Source organism: Coenobita brevimanus, chromosome 87 (assembly GCF_032717465.1).
Source record: "Coenobita brevimanus isolate Jiangsu-jjx chromosome 87, ASM3271746v2, whole genome shotgun sequence".
NCBI classification, from domain to species: Eukaryota; Metazoa; Arthropoda; class Malacostraca; order Decapoda; family Coenobitidae; genus Coenobita; species Coenobita brevimanus.
Genome location: NC_137040.1, coordinates 26,466,835 through 26,483,918, shown reverse-complemented (window position 1 = coordinate 26,483,918; position 17,084 = coordinate 26,466,835). Strand labels below are relative to the sequence as shown.

The following is a 17,084-nucleotide window of genomic DNA, read 5'->3' as shown; positions in this document are numbered from 1 at the left end:
CTCGGCTAGCATGGCTCTTGTCACTCTGGCTCTGTCAGTCTTTATATTCTGGGACAATCGTCTACTAAGGGTTTGTTTGTGGCGCTTGAAGAAGGAATGGGCCCATTTAACACCAGGTACAATGTTACTGAATCGTGACACAACAACCCCTCGTTTGTCTAAATATGCTTTCACTAACATCCTCAAGTCCAAATTGTCGAGTGGGAATCCCCATTCTGCCAATGTGAGGATTCTCTGACACATCAGTAACTCTTCATCATGGCTCAATGAAGTATTACGTCCCACTTGTTTGCAATGTTTTTGTATTAGGTAATCATGTACTGTGCTCTTTTTTAATTAATATTTTTCAGCTGCTTTGCGCACACTCATGTTCTTGTTATTTATATCATCTTTAGCCTTTTCCAGGGCACTTTTGGACACTGTACTTGTGTAGGCTCTTTTCCTCTTTATAGGAGATTTCGCTGTTTTTGCCATGTTTTTCTGTTTATATAATTAGCATCACTTTACCATTAATATTATTGTCTGTCCGAAGTTTGGACTTTATTTGGCTCAAATAATTTGTCTGTCCGAAGTTAGGAATTTTTTCTGCAAAATAAAGAAGTATTCATTAAAGCAGGCATAGCAAGATTATCCATGCATATATTTTGAAACAGTTTAGTTCCCAGTACTTACAGCACTTTTCTACATATAATCGTACTGTTCACTTTTTTACAATTGAAACTGTTTGTTCTGTGTGAACAAAGTTTTGCAGGGTAAGAAAATTCAGTTATTTTTTCCAATGGATTCACGAATTTTTTTCACCCACACATATTCAAGCTAGTTTAATAGGATTAATACATAATAGTCTTAGAGGATTACCCTACCTACCCACATCATTATTTTTTGCAAATATCGCACTCTCTTCCAATAAACTTGAATTATTACATTTTTTTGCGAAATGTCCGAAGTTTGGACGCCGTCCGAAGTTATGGCGTTTTACGGTACTGTAGTAATATCTTTAATATCCGGACGCCCAGTAACCGGACACCCCGATGTGCGAACATTTGGGGCTCAGGCCTTTGGAACCCCCCCTAAAAAAAAAAGAAAAAAAAAAACTTTTTTTTTTTCAACCATACTTTGACTTGGCGCGCGGCGCGGAACAGCTTTGAGTACGCGCGGCCCCTTGTTCCTCCCCAGGCTTCCCTCCCCAGTTACCGCCTAACTACTATCCTGACTAGACACTCATCACAAAGGATGCTGCATGTGGTCGTTTTTGTGAATTAACAGTGAATAAAGTGCAATACCTCACCACTAGACCACACGGGAATATACAGTGTTGTGCAGTGTTGAGAAATTAGAATTCAGAGTGCAAAGGATTAAGTGGAGAGTGCACACTAGTGGTTGCAACTGGCGTGGCACAAGTAAGAACAGAATGTTCATTGTTAAACAATTGTAATTCACAGTGCAAAGAATTAAGTGCAGCACAACGCTGGATTACTGTACGTGCTTCAAGAACATTTTTACCACTGCCAGAGCCTTAAAGGAGGCAGGTTAATCTTCGTAACAGCCACGGACTTGCTGTAAGTACCCTGTACACTGCTAAATATGTTCCATACTCACTTCTGATTGCTCATTCTCTGGTTCCTTTTCATTTATTTAATGCATTCTGTCCCTTATTTGTGTGAATAGGGTCTTAAATAGGTGCTGTATGTCTGGTAGGGAGTTATGTAGGTGGTTTTCTGAGTTAGGCTGGGTTAGGGTCCATAAGTACCAGTCCAGGAGGCAGGGTCCCATTATCCAGATGATCCCACTTCCCAGTCATGCCTTTGGGTGTATTACATTGGATACTGGAGAGATTACTGTATGTATGGATGGGGTGATGAGAGAACAAAAACACGAGTAATGGAGATGGGGGTGGCATTGGTAATGAGTGGTGATGGATGGAATGTCTCAAATTTGTTGTATGCAGATGATGCAGTATTGCTTGCAAATACCAGACAAGAACTTGGTAGGCTAGTGCAGAGTTTTGCTGATGTCTGTGAGCATCGTGCCTTGAGAGTAAATGTAGAAAAAAGTAAAGTGATGGTTATTGAGAGAGAAGGTAACTCCTAGTGCAATTTTACAGTGAATGGAGAGAGACTGGAATTGGTGAGAAAGTTCAAATACCTGGGTACAGTGATAGAAAAGAGAGGAAAATGTGCAAAAATAGTTGAAAGTAGAGTGGCACAAGGAATAAAAGTAACTGGTGCAATGAAGGCCTTGATAAGAAACAGAGGCTTGGGTGTTGCAGCTGCGCGAGGCTTACGTGAATGAGTCTTAGTGCCAACTTTAACATATGGATATGAGACTGTGATGTGGCATGAAAATGAAAAGTCAACAGTAAGAGCCGTGGAGATGGGACTGCTGAATAATGTATGTGGAGTACAGAGGGTGAATAGGATATGAAATAATGTGATTCGTGAAAGATGTGGAGTGAGGAAGTCGGTAGACACCAGAATCAAAGAGTGTACTGAGATGGTATGCTCATGTGGAGAGAATGGATAACAATAGAGTGGTGAAAAAGGTATATCTGAGTGAATTTGAAGGAGGGAGGAGGCAAATTAGGCCAAGGAGAAGGTGGAGAGATATGGTGGATGAGTGTGTGAGGAAGAGAGGTTTGAAAGTCGGTGAGGGCAGGGAACAGACAAGAGATCGAGCTGGCTGAATGAACATTGTGAGAAGTGCATGATCAGAGATTTGGCACTCCTTTTTAACATGACAGAGTCGGAATTGACTGTACCGGATAAGTTTATGTGAAGCTGCACAACGTGGTGAATGTTTTTGGCGTGTCTGAGAGAGCCAGGATTCCAGGGGCTTGAATGATGAGTGAATGGAAGTGTGACCCATTGGATTGGGCAGATTTGGGCTGTCTGGACATTGCTACTCTTCACCCTGCTCTTGGGTGGGAAAGGAGGTCCGGATGATGATGATGATGATGATGATGACTTTCACGAATCATGGCAAATCACAGGATGGGTTTTGGAGGGGTGGGGGGGGGAAGCCAGGTGCATGAGATGAGTCTTTTCACATCTGTAACAAAAAGACACTGATTTTAGAACTTAGAAAAAAATAGTCCCTGGGCTGGCCACGGGAGCACGCAATTTTCTGAACTTACAGCCATTGAGGGGGCTGAACATACGCTTTACCTTAAGCAGTAAAACCACCTCACCAAATAAGTTCTTTCTGATAATCTGTTATATTTTTCTGATTATTTCTGGGTTGATAAAGAAATGTTTCTTGATAAATTTGTTTCCATGTTGTTTTTAGCTTTTCTGCTGTGACAACTCTTCTTTGATTCGTTAATGTAATGGCAGAAGGGAATGTTGTAGCCTAACTAAACTAATCCTGGCCTAACCTAGCTTAACTGTACCTGATAATTTAATTTAATCTAACCTCCAGTTGGGAAACTGGGAAATGAAATCCTCCTTTGAGTACATTGAGTTTCTTCCATTGCGCTGGAAACAATCATAGGTACAGATTAAGGAATGTGACAATGATAAAGGGAGGAAATTTTTCAGTAAGAAAAAGTAATTCACCATACTGAAAATGTAGGGAAGAGTAAAGTGATGGTCTTTGAGAGTGATGAAGTCAGTGAATGTACCATACTGAAAATGTAGGGAAGAGTAAAGTGATGGTCTTTGAGAGTGATGAAGTCAGTGAATGTACAGTGAGGTTGGATGGTGAGGAAATGGAAAATGTGAGTACGTTTAACCCCTAAAGCGCGGCCAATGGACAGCCGACCCCCCCCGGGTGGCGGGGTTGTATTGCGGTCTGAGTACTTGTAGGGAAATATTAGCCAAAAATCAGAGATTAACCCTAGAACATTATACTTGGTATGGTAGATAGTACTTACATTCAGCATTCTCCAGAGACAGGTGTTGAGCCTTCGTGGACTACCCAAGGACTTGTGGAGACTTGCGAAGTTGGGTAACAAAATCTTCACTTTCACACCTCCAGCAACCCGGTTTCCCCTCTACCACAGCCTCATTCTGTCGCAGTAAACTTTATACTACAACGTACAGGTAGTTTGGAATCCGTATTTGTACAATAAGCACTGAAAATAAGGCTAAAATCAACAAAGCGTACGGCCGACATGCAGCGCGGCGGCGGTCTTCCCGTCACTCAACAAACATTTCCATTTTCACAGCTAAAAACACGTATACTACATTATTTTCAATCATATTACTTCCCAAAAGATCACCACGGCTCGCTTTTTATTCTGCCTTACGCCCGTCACTTTATTCTCGTTCCTGTTGGCTGCTCGCACTGACTCGGAAGGGCTAGAACTCGCCATAATGTCACTTTGAAAGCCTGCGGTAAACTGACGCTAAACAGGGGCAAACTGCGCGAAAAAAAGCTAGTGTGACAACTGGGGAAACAAGCATTTCCTATTAGCATGAACTGCTTGTGAGAGGAGAGCGCAGATTTACAGTTCTGAGCAGTCAGAGCGCTGCCATATATCACAGCCAGGCTGGCCGGGCCGTGGTGGGGGGGAGGGGGGAAAAAACGCGATACTTGGCAACAACAGAGGTCAGTAGTACAAAGGTAAAGTATGCTAATTGTAGCAAAAGGGTGGTGGTACTGATAGACAATACCAGCTGGAACATCCTTGCCCGCGTTTATTCAAAATTAACTCGAATCGCAAACGTGGCGATCCGCCGTTATGTCCTTTTTGGCGAGCGTCGCAAACACGACCTGCACTTTAGGGGTTAAGTACTGTACTTGGGGAGTGTGATGAGTAAGGATGGAAGTTTGGAGAGTGAAGTGCTTGAAAGGGTATAACAAGAAAGATAGGTTGCTGGTTCCTTGAAAGCAGTGATAAGAAACAGGGAAGTGAGCATGGAAGTGAAAAAGTTACTACATGACAGTATTGTGATACCAACTCTAACGTATAGAAGTGAAGCTTGGACATTGTTGGAAGGACACAAGTCAAGAGTGAGAGCAGTGGAAATGAGTTATTTAAGAAGAGCCTGTGGAGTCACATGGAGAGACAGGCTGACAAATGAGGATATAAAGGAGTGTTGTGGTGTGGATGTGGATGTGATAGGAAGCGTTAGGAGGAACACACTGAGGTGGATTGGCCATGTGGAGAGGATGGAGGGTGAGAAACTGATGAGGAGAGTGTATGTGAGTGAAGTGGATGGGGGGAAGTGAGGGGGAGGCCGAGGATGAGATGGAGGGATGGAGTGGAGAGGTATATGAGAGAGAGGGGTGTGAGTTAGGAGCAGGGCAGTGAATTGGCAGGGGACAGGGTGACATGGAGGAGATTTGTTTGTGGCCACCCCGTACAAGATTAAGGCATCTGGCAATAGATAGATAGATAGAAAATAGTCAGAGAAATACAGAAACAAGCTGGAGGAATATTAATTGAATTGGTATGGTCTTTCTGCTGCTTAAAGTGCACATTTACCAGTAAATAAATTAGCCTAACGGTACTTGTGTTTTGTTTCTGCTGGATTAATTGTGATTGCGGACTATTCGGACACCCCTTCACACCATATAGCCTGGATAATTGGGCTATCTCAGTACAGCAGTCAGAGCACTAGGACACAGAGCACTGAGGGTCCATAAGGTTAGTCACAGCATTGCTGCAATGAGTGTGGCATCAGAGGCCTCAGACTGAGTCATAGCACTAGGGTTTAGCCACTGTGTGGGTCACAAGAGCAGAGTGCACAGATACGTCCTCACAGTACAGTATCCACGGGAGAGACTGAGTGAGCGACAGTAGGCTCAGCACACCGTACAAGCCACTCCCTCCCACAATGCATTGTGATTGGCTGGTGCATTGTGGGATCTGCCTGTGCACTGATTGGGTCTCATGTCAGAGCCAGAGGGCCAATCGCTTCCCATTTCTGAGCCAGATATTGCATAATTTCGCTGGATATTGCTTTATCAGGGCCAAGCAAAAAGTGCTGGATATTGCAGCGACAGATAATTGGGAGTTTACTATATTTGAATTCCTACTATTCTCCACCCTTCTGAAGTTTGAACACAGCTTAAGCTCAGGGAGTTCAAACTTGAGAAGGTTGACAGTATTGCATCACAACAGTGACGCATATTAAACCCTGTAATCTTCTATCACAGTACGATCAATGAGATCATAAGTTTTGAGCAAATAGATCCACAGGGGTAGAGTGCTTTATAGTTACAGGTTACTTATTAAATGATCTTGGTGATCAATAAAAAAGGACAAAAAGCAAATGGACACTCTCTTAATGCTGTAACCTTTTAAAGATGTAGGGGGTTACTACTACTGCTTAATTCTAGAACATGTAGTAAGAGGAGATAACAATTCAGCTATGTACTCAGTTTCACCAACCTTGTGCTGTGAAGGTTGTTATTTTTTTAGTTTTATTTCAGTCTTAGCTTTTATTGGAAGCCACTACAGTTCAGTTCAGAATGGAGTCCTTAAAGGAAGACCAAAATTAAGTCCAGCAGCCCTGTTCTATACTGATTGAGTCTCCAGCAAATAATTTGGCAGGCCAACCCACAATCACTGTATGGTGGTCAGTGTGAGACACTGAGTGAATGATTGTCAAAAGAAATTGAGGATCTTAAGAAAAGTGTTGTAGCATACAGATTCCAGACACAAAAATTGCAGGTTTTTACCAAAGAATCTTTATGCTCTGTAAAGTTCAATTTCAAGTTGAGGTTAACTCAAAGATTTTTAACCAGATAAACAGGACTGAGCTGTATTTTCCCTGAGATTAATAGACCTGGTATCTTTGCCCTTACTGTTAAAGGAAGGCAGTGACAACCACCTGATTCTCCATTTTTCTCCTTATTTTATTATGTAAAGTAATCCTCAAGTAATTCTCCAGGGATAAAGAAAGTGTATGGTAATCACTTAGTCGACGCAATGCTGGTGGATGCACAGAACATAGATTGGCACATGTCCCGCTGGAGCACCAACAGCGGCAATGGTCAGTTGGTTCTCGGGGTCCTCCTGGCTGGTGTAAACAGAATCCTGCATCTTCACCGAGGCACATACTCAAAGGGCATCTTGAACGCAAACTCCTTCACCATCAAAACTGAGTAAGTATTTTGCTGCTGCCACTGTAGGTTTATGTAGCTGACATGTTGGTAAAAGAGTACAGTCATAATTTGAGTGTTTATTCTTTATGTTTTGGTTACTGTCTTCAGGCAGCTAAGGGGAAACTTTTACTGTCTCCCTTTGTTATCAGTCTTTCTTAATGTAAATACAGTCTTAATATAAACTTTCCAAGTAAACCATAAATCCATTTCATACTAATTGCCTCATTTGAAGCAGTAGCTGATCCTAACTGGGCAGCATTCATTGCCTCATGTGAGGCATTGGGACTCTGCACCAGAATTTCAAGTCAGAGAAAGTGCCCATGATTTTCATGGGGATGTTGTTTAGCCTGTCACCATATCAGAGCAGTTGGCTAGCACTGCCACAGCGTAGTTGCCATATACGAAAATTTTAGTATCACGGGTGCTGGAGAGGATGCTTTCATTTGGTGGTATCGATATAACCAGACAGTTCTGCTGCCCAGTTATAAAAATGCCCCTCATCTTCCTCCCTGTCCCCCAATGAGATGATGATGGAATACAGATGGGTAACTTCAGCCTGTAGTCTGCTGGGTTCATGTTCAGATGAACGAGGAGCTACAATTACTTAGGATCTCAATTTGTGATTGAAACCTAGCTATGGCAAAACCATGTGAGGCAATTTTGTTTTGTGATGTGAAGGAAAAAGGAAAAAAAAGACATCTGCATGGAATATCAGTGAAAACAAATGACACCTGGCACCCTACTCCCTCCCTCTTGGTACAAAATCAAGCAGTGAATGGCTGCTCAAAACTCACCAGGAAACACATCCAAGGTCTTGCCCAAGCCTGCTTTTTTCACCATGCCAGGCCCATAGATAGTGTGTTGTAAATATATATAATATGCAGGGTTGCTTCATATTCTTCATCTTAAAAAAAAATAAATAAATAAAAAATCATCATCATCATCATCTAATCCTGTGTTGCCCCTTGATGAGTGTAGAAGGCAAGTTGGTCCTGACATTTAAGATGAGAGTGACCAGCCTCACTAACCCCTGAGTGGCATACATGAACAATAAACCCCAACCATCTCTTGGATATAAACCTGCACAGGGTCAGTCTGACTGGAGCCCCTTAATTACCCTCTAGACCACCAGGCACCATAATTTGGTTATATGGTTACCACCCAGTATAGTAAATGGTTTCCCGGTGTACAGGAAACCATTTGGCTTGTCACTCATTGTAGAGTCACCCATAGGCAGAAGGAAGAGTAAAGAGTGAAAGGAAGACAGAAGAGGGAGTGTAAAGTCACCCATAGGCAGAAGGAAGAGGACAATGAAGGAAGTAAAGACAGAAGAGGATAGAAGGAAAAAAGGAAAGGGCAGACACCAAAGAGCAGCACTACATCGAGTGAGTGGATGGTGAGCACCTCCACCTACCACCAAAAAACTTAACACACACACACAAAAATCCAAAAACAGTGGCTCAGGGAAGGTATAGGTCACCCTCTTTATCAACGGGGTTACATCCATAAGATTCCTTCAGTACACAAATCCTGTTGATACCATATTTCCAATGGATGCCTTTTTATCATCATCATCATCATCAGGACCTCCTTTTCCACCCCAGGGCAGGGTGAGGAGTAGCAACATCCAGATTGCCCAAGTTTTCCCAGTTCAGTGGCCCATGCATCCATTCACTCATCATTCAAGCCATCCTGGCTGTATCTGATAATCCAAAAACATTCATCACATTCTGTAGCTTCATGTAATCGTATCCGATAGAGTCAATCCGAATGCTGTCACATTAAAAAGGGGTGCCACATCCCTGATCATGCGTTTCTCACTACATTCATCCAGCCAATTCGATCTCTTGTCAGTCCCCTAGCCTCACCGATTTACCTTCCTGGCCTACCATGTATCCTCCTTCCTTCAGATTTGCTCAGATATACCTTTTTCACCACTATTGTTATCCATTCTTTCCACATGACTATACCATATCAGTACACTCTCCTTGATTCTGGTGTCCACAGACTTTCTCTCTCCACATCTTTCACGAATCACATTATTTCGTATCCTATCCTCTCTCTGTACTCTGCATACCTTCCTCAGCAGTCCCATCTCCACTGCTCTCACTCTTAACTTATCATTTTCATGCCACATCTTAGTCTCTTATCCATATGTTAAAGTTGGCATTAAGACTCCTTCATGTAAGCCTCATGCAGCTGCAACACTCAAGCCCTGTCTCTTGTCAAGGCTTTCATAGCACCAGCTACTTTCTTTCCTTGTGTCACAATGCTTTCCACTTCTTTTGCATATTTTCCTCTGTTTTCTATAACTGTACCCAGGTATTTGAACTCTCACCAATTCCAATCTCTCTCCATTCACTGTAACATCACACTAGGAGTCACCTTCTCTCTCAATAACCATCAATTTATTCTTTTCTACATTTACTCTCAAGGCATGATGCTCACAGACATCAACAAAACTGCACTAGTCTACCAAGTTCTTGTCCGGTATTTGCAAATACCCCTGCATCATCAGCATATAACAAATTTGAGATATTCCATTCATCACCAACGCCATCACTCCCTCCATTACTCGTGTTTTTACTTCTCTCATCATCCCATGTCTTTTTACAATCATTATATAATTCTTACACAACCACCAAGATGTTATGTTGATGTGATTTGTAATTAAAAATGAGTTTCCTTTATATATTCCATTTCACCATAGGCCTGTCTCATCCACAATTAGTACCTGTTCAAGTAAGATGTGTAGATAGAAATGAGTAGAGATGAAAATAGGTGACTAGCTACGTTGCTATGTAATAATGGAGGCAGTTTAGAACTGCCATCGTGCTTATCGGTATTTATGTAAACAGTATATTATTTTCCATAGAAAGAGATACAGACACTGAGACTTGTTGTTTATTAATAGTAAGAGTGAAATGCATATGTTTGATGGAAATGGCTAGAGCTGAAAGCAGGTGACTGGGTTGGCTAGAAAACACTGGCAGTGCCTGCTTTGGAAATAATAATTCCAGGCTGGGGGGGGTGGAATCCGTCTATAGTCGAACTCTGAAAAAAAAAAAATCCGTTGATAATGAGAGAGAACTAACAGGACTGAAAAGCGCTTCTTCAGTGATGAGCAGTTAACTACTCTGTAATTCACAAGTCGTGTGTGCTCTTAGCTTGAATATTGCTCACCTTTGTGGAGTGTAGGTGGAGAGATTGCACCAGAACAACTGGACAGAATTTGGAACCTGCAGTTACAAATTAACTATAACCTCTGCAAGTGTAAGATGGAATATTGCCTTCCATGCATTATTTTACAGGTTTATGGCAAATGCCGAGATGAAGTTGTATCCATTGTGCCACCTCTCCATGCCTTCTGTGTTACACAGGCATCTGGTAGTGTTCATGACTCGGCTGATGCATTCCTGTATTCCAGAACTTTTGCCTATCAGAATTCTTTATTCCTCAAACTACTTCTCTTTGAAACTCACATCCCCTGATTAGTTTCCCCCAAAACTTCTACAATACCTGCAGCAGTTCATATTCAACTGATACAGATGTTTAATGAATGGAGGACACTTGTAATTTGGTGTATGAATTTTTATAAAATTAAATTGTTTTTCTGTCCTCTTCATCTGTAGAAAAATAAAGTAAAATGTTGCTTTGTAAAATATGATATTTTCTCCATAACGAGTAAATGTAATACCCTTTGCAGTGTTAATGCTGCTAAAAGTAGCTTGATATCACATGAAAAATAAAAATCTGAAAACAACAGTTACTGGAAGATAACAGGATTGAAAAGAATGTACAGTATGTTGCTATGTAAAATATGGTATTTTCTTCATAACAAGTAGAAGCAATACCCTTTATGGTTGTAATGCTGCTCAAAGTAACTTAGTATCACAGTTAATTTTCATTCTAGAACAAAGAGTACTGTATAAATAATTCTCATGACTGCTGAGTTGTGTGTGTAGCCTGACTGAGACAGACAAAACTATTGGTCACTTGCTGTGGAAGATCCAGGAGTGTTTTAGAGGTGTTGCCCAAATCACTTTCCAGAGTAACATGAATGTGGCATCCCCTTTCTCTTAGCCTGCAAAGTAACTGTTGTCAACCAAGGATGGTCTGCATATCTGTATTGGAGAACAAATTTGATAACCAGTAGAAGATGTGGTCTGTGTTCAGTATTAAAGTACAGGCAGACCCCGAGATGCGATACCGCAGCATAGCAGTGGGGGTAGAAATACCACCCTACCCCGTTGAGCGATGGCCAAACCCCAATATAACGTTTTTTTTTTTTTTTTTTTTTTTTTTTTTTTTTTTTTAGGTTGATTTGTAAACTGTTTTTAGACTGATATTAATGTGTTTTAGTCATAGGTGGGGTGAGCATAGTTATTTTGGGGTACAGTTTACTGAGTTTGATTTTTTCCAGACTTGTTTTTAGTGATTTTCATAGTTTATTTTTGGGTCTGGGTGAGTTACAAAATGCTTTTAGGCTTAGTTTAGCTTGTTTTAAAGGCATTTGGGGGTTTAGGTTAGCTAGAAACTTGTTTTTGGACTCATTTGGGTGGGTTTAGGACTTGGTTGGGGGGGAAACCCAAGGCTCAAAATGGCATCCCAGTACTTTACACGTTAAATCTTCCCTGAGATACGATACTCTGCCTGGCGATGGGTTTTTACTTAACCAATTGCATTGTTAAACCAGAGTATGCCCTACAGTGACCCTTCCAATTTTGTGGCTAATGTGTCGGTGAATTTTTCTGTGGAAATTGAAATCACACTAATGATACCTTAGAAACACATACATTATAAGGCTAATTGTTATGGTGGAATCCAAAAATTTTCCCAAAGTCTACCTTTTGACTCTCTTGAAAAATTTTAACCCCCTCCCCCTCCAGATCATATCTGATATTTATTGTAGTAAACATACAGCCTCTAGGAACATCACTGGGCATAAAAAAGGGTTAATTAGAGTGTACAGAGTGGTGAATAATTGGTGGTCAGTTACCATGACAAGGGATGGAGCGGTGCTTGGGTGTTGGGGAGGGGTATATCGCTCTCACTTTTAATATTTAAATATCCTTAATACCTTTAGTTCCTTTTGTGGAAAATTATAAAACGTTTATGTACACGTGAACACAGACGTGTGGTGCCAGGATGTCTCCTTTGTTACGTAACTTAGATAGCTAGTTCCATGCTTTCGGTTTTACTCATATCCATCTACACATCATACTCTCACTTTTGATAAGTAATAAAATATTCTTAATGCATGTAGCTCTTGGTGAGGAAAATAATAAAAATTTTACATAAACATGTTTGCAGATACCCGACGCCAGACCATGTTTGACATGCCACTGCATGGGACTTTTGACTGTCGGTGCCCGACAGGTCATTTTTTTTTGGGGGGAGGGGGGTGATTTATGGGATTTTCCCATGCAAGCAAGATTCTTTCCCATGTAACTGGAATCAGAGGAGGGTTTATCTCTGTAAGTGGTAAAAATTGTAAATGGAACCCATGTAATTTGGGGGGTCACTGTACTGTATAGTGTATTTATCTTCAATGTGATAAAGAAGGGTGTTGCCTGAGCCGCATGGGCAACACCCCTGGATCAGCCCATGTCATGGGAGTCTTGTCCAATCCATGAATCATGATAAGGGTAACCTTTTATTTTTTTATTTTTTTTTCCCCTAATTAAGCAGATCTTAAATATTACCATATTTTTTAGATATTTCATTATGCAAGAATACTTATTGAATAGTTCTTAGCACAGGCCTAATTATAATTCCAAAAGTTACTATGGAAAATCTGTAAACCTGAGGAGAGCCAGGAAAAAAAAAAAAAATTGTCTCATCTACTTGCAGAAAAGGCCATCCCATCTGCACAGTGAGTGACTGTGTGCTGCATCAACTGCCACCCAAGACCCCGCCACCACACCTGCTGCCACACCACCTGCTCTGTGTCACCCTCACACGAGAAGAAACATCACGCCGGACAGTCGCACGTGACCTGTCCTTCCTGAACCCTCTCACTGTTACTCTCTTTGCTGGCAACTCTGTCACCATGAAACAGTTTCCTGTGGGCACATGCGTCAGTGTGGATGGCAATCTTCAGCTTTCATTCCCTGTTGATGAAAGGTAAGTTGGTAGCATTTTGCGGAGTACTCATACAGTATTAATCATAGTCAGTCCTCATTATACCCAAATCAGAGGTGTGTTCCATTACTTTTTTTTTTTTTTTTTTTTAAGTGTCCGACTCTGGGCAAAGGCTTCAGGGCCTATTTCCAAGTCCCTGTGGTCCTCCTTGGGGCCTAGTAGTCCTCCTGCATCTCCACATGTCACCACTTCAGTGCTAACACCCACCATCCATATTGAATGCATGCTAGGGCTGTCTCATACAGGACTGGTGTACTGATATTAGCAGGGGTACTTTTATGACATGTCAGTGTGTATAAAACTTGTAGCATAAATTGAGCAAAACTAGCAACTGAGCTGACTTGAGGAAACACTTTTTGTAATTAGTCATGAACTACACCAGATAAGATTGTAATTAAAAGTAACTTGTCATGAGGACTTAGTATAGCTACAGTAAAACCTCACCATTATGAACTAATTGGGGCCTAAACCATTCTGAGAAAAAAAAAAATCCGATAAAAGCGACATTCAGACTTCCCCCTGCTAACCCTGACTTTTTTCGATATGTCAGACATTATTCCGGATCACATCAACAGTTTTAAAACTGTTTTCATTACCATTGCAGTACTGTACTGTATTATGCTTTCACTGCAGTAATCAAATGGTACCGTATATCATCATCATCCAATCCTACATTGCCCCAAGTGGTACATATATATATATATATATATATGTATATATATATATATACCGTACTGTACACTGATAAACATGTCTTTTATTTACCGTATTGTGGTGAACATAGCTGAAGTGGTCAGACAATCCGGACTGCTTCTGGTTTTATCAGACTTTTTCCGATATATAAGAATTTAGTCTGGTAGCTTATCGATTCTGATAAACGCGAATTCTGGTCTATTGAAGTACATTATATCGAGGTTTTACTGTACCTCACTACCAGGAGTCTCTCTCAGGCAGTCTAAATTCATTCTGTAGTTGTAAGAATAAAACAGAGATGGTACTTTCTTGCCTCTTCATGACGAGTTGTCTTATAAGCTGAATAGAAGCGACTGTTTTATCTCCCTAGTAAACAGGTTTTCCAAATGTGGTTATATAATTCTTTGTTTCATTTTATGTCTTTTATAAAGGCTCCAACATGTTTGCATGCATTGGCTTAGTCAACAAATGGCAGCTCTTCTTTCTGTTCAGTCCCAAGCATCCCCTTTATTCAGTTCTTTATCCCTGATCCCTGAGGTCTCACTCTGTGACCTTGTCCCTGGTCTTTTTATTGTCAGCTTCTCGCAGCCCTTCCCCCACTATTCACAGTTCAGCAATTCATGGTACTGTGATATCAAACACAAAAGAAGGTATAGGAAGGAAGGAAGCGGAAAAAAAAAAATAGGAGGCTGTGGAGGCTTATAACTAAGTGTCCTACATGTGTGACCATGCCCTCTCTACCTCCCCACAACTGGAGCTATATGTATACTGTATGGAGAGGAGGAGGGGATTGGGGGAAAATAAGTACAGCAGAGGGCAAAGGAACTGTAACCAAAATAAAAGGGTATAGGAAAACTCTTCTTCGAAACATTTTTACAAGTTAAAAAGCTAAAAGGACTGCTCTCTTTGACCAGGTAGTACGGTAACCGCAATGAATCTCTTGCCATAGCAATGCAAATGTGTTAGGTTTTTAACCTATACTCCCAACCTCTTCAAAATGGTGATGTATATATTATTTCATTCTTGTCCAATTTAGGTGGTAGGTGGTGGTAACTCGTCCACTCACTTGATGGAGTGCTGTCTACTTCTTCCTTCACCTTTATCACTCTTTTTCAGTGTCTGCTCTCTCTCTTTGTATTTTACCTATCCTGTCACTTTTTATTTCTCTTCTTTGCTTTTCAGGTACCATTACATTGAGTGACAAGCTAATTGATTTCCTGTAGGCCAGGAAACAGTTTACAATGGTTTATTTGGTAACCATATAGCCAACCCATACTTGTTTTGTACGTATCAGCAAGTGGGTTGGCAGAGGGTTAGTACTTCTCCATGTAAAACAGTTAACCCAAAGACAATTGGCCACCTCGTATGGGATTATGGTGTCTGGCTGTAGATACTGTAGATACATACAGTAGATAATTACTTCCATATGAGTCTGTTCAACTTTAGAGAGACCAGTTGAAGTAGTGTAATAGGATCTCCATAAACTTTAGTGTGGCCAATTGTAGCAATACGGTCTCTGGTAAACCCTTCAAGCCTGATGTCTCTTCAAAAGCTGAATATACTTGTCTGAAGGTAACAAGAAAACAAAGAACAAGGAGCACTTAGTACAATACATGTGTCCAATAAATGATCCAGGGCCGAATATTTGACTTTGACTTGTGCTTATTGTTCTCAGAGTCAAATCCCCACATTCTTGCTTTACAGTAGGTCACCTCCTTGGCCAACCTTCAACCCATCCACCAAATTTGGGATTAAAATCTCATCAAAATTTTTGTTTTTGTTCTCTCTCTCTCTCTCTCTCTCTCTCTCTCTCTCTCTCTCTCTCTCTCTCTCTCTCTCTCTCTCTCTCTCTCTCTTTCACACACACACACACACACACACACACACATACAATTGCTTGCTTCACTTCAAGTGGTGTAAAATTGCATCCTCAGATTAAAGGGGTTATTTATGTGCTTCCATGGCATTGTAAGGTGAGATTTTTTTTTATTATTATTATTTTTTCCAACTTGCATTCTGTTGCGTGGGAACCTTGCTCCACCTCATCCTAGGGTGGGAAAAGAGGTCTGGATGATGATGATGATGATGATGGGAAACTAAGATAGGATGACTGACCCAATCTTCCTGTCCCTGAAAGTTGCATTTCTTATTCTAGGACTGGGATATTCTTGGAGAAGCTGAGGAGTGTAATGGACCAAATCATCAACCATGTGGTTGAGACTCAGGGCTTTGATGAATCCCCCCAGCCTGTTGAAGCCTTCAGGAAAAACCTAGTGCAATATGTTAGTCAGCTCTTGGGAGCTACCAATACTGAAGTGTCTCAGATTGAAAGCAGAGAGAGCAGAGGTTTATGATGGAGTTGCAGTTGTCAGTTTTCTGTCTTATTAATTATTTTCCCCAAGAGGAGCCTGTATATATTCATTTGTTAGTGCTAAAGAGGATATATTGTCTTTAATATGCAGTAATTAGCATTTCTAGTTTTGGAAAATGTTTCACTTGTATTTATATCTAAATATATATATATATATATATATATATATATATATATATATATATATATATATATATATATATATATATACTGCATTGTCTGGTCTAATGAGAGAGTACCAGTGTATACCTTGCTTTTAAGTTTTTGCACCTGTTATGTGTTTTTAATGTGAAATGACTTGTACATATTGTACATACTTTACTATGGCAGTATAGTTATTATATCAGCAATAGTTGGTTTGTTTTTCCTTTACGGACTTGGGTCACTCCCGCAGACGTAAGTTGTGGATGCATGAATTATGAGCCTTAGGTCTGAAGTTGGAATGAGTCACTTTAGTTACTAATCAAATAGACCTGCCTGATTACATTGGTCATCAACCAAAAGGAATGGCATTAGGAATTTTTGTCACGTTAGAGAATTATCATCATCATCATCTACACCTCTTCTCTTGTAGACGATACATAGGCACTAGTATATATCTCATAACACAATGCACAGGATATAGTGTCTGCAGGAGACATACACAGCTTCTCACTAGGAATGTCAATCCACACAATGTATATCCACAGTCTTGTTGTCCCAGACCATCAAGAATTCTTAACATATAGTGTATCTCAAACAATCTCTTTTTTAGTCCAGACAACCAAGAATTTCATGACGTATTCAAACGTGGAGTAATCAGCCCCATTCAGTTAGTCCACAT

At 40.7% G+C, this 17,084-nt stretch overlaps 1 protein-coding gene across 2 annotated transcripts in view; it reads left to right on the top strand.

The window, feature by feature from the left end:
• The window catches only part of LOC145411012 (ATP-dependent RNA helicase DHX30-like), a 91,606-nt gene extending 75,004 nt beyond the window's left edge, over positions 1-16,602 (top strand). For both annotated transcript variants that reach the window (XM_080281075.1, XM_080281076.1), the window contains 3 exons: positions 6,840-7,053; positions 12,907-13,179; positions 16,046-16,602. In XM_080281075.1, coding sequence (XP_080137201.1) covers positions 6,840-7,053; positions 12,907-13,179; positions 16,046-16,244 — 686 coding nt within the window. In that variant the 3' untranslated portion in view covers positions 16,245-16,602. The remainder of the gene's footprint in view (positions 1-6,839; positions 7,054-12,906; positions 13,180-16,045) is intronic.
• Positions 16,603-17,084: the final 482 nt, after the last annotated feature.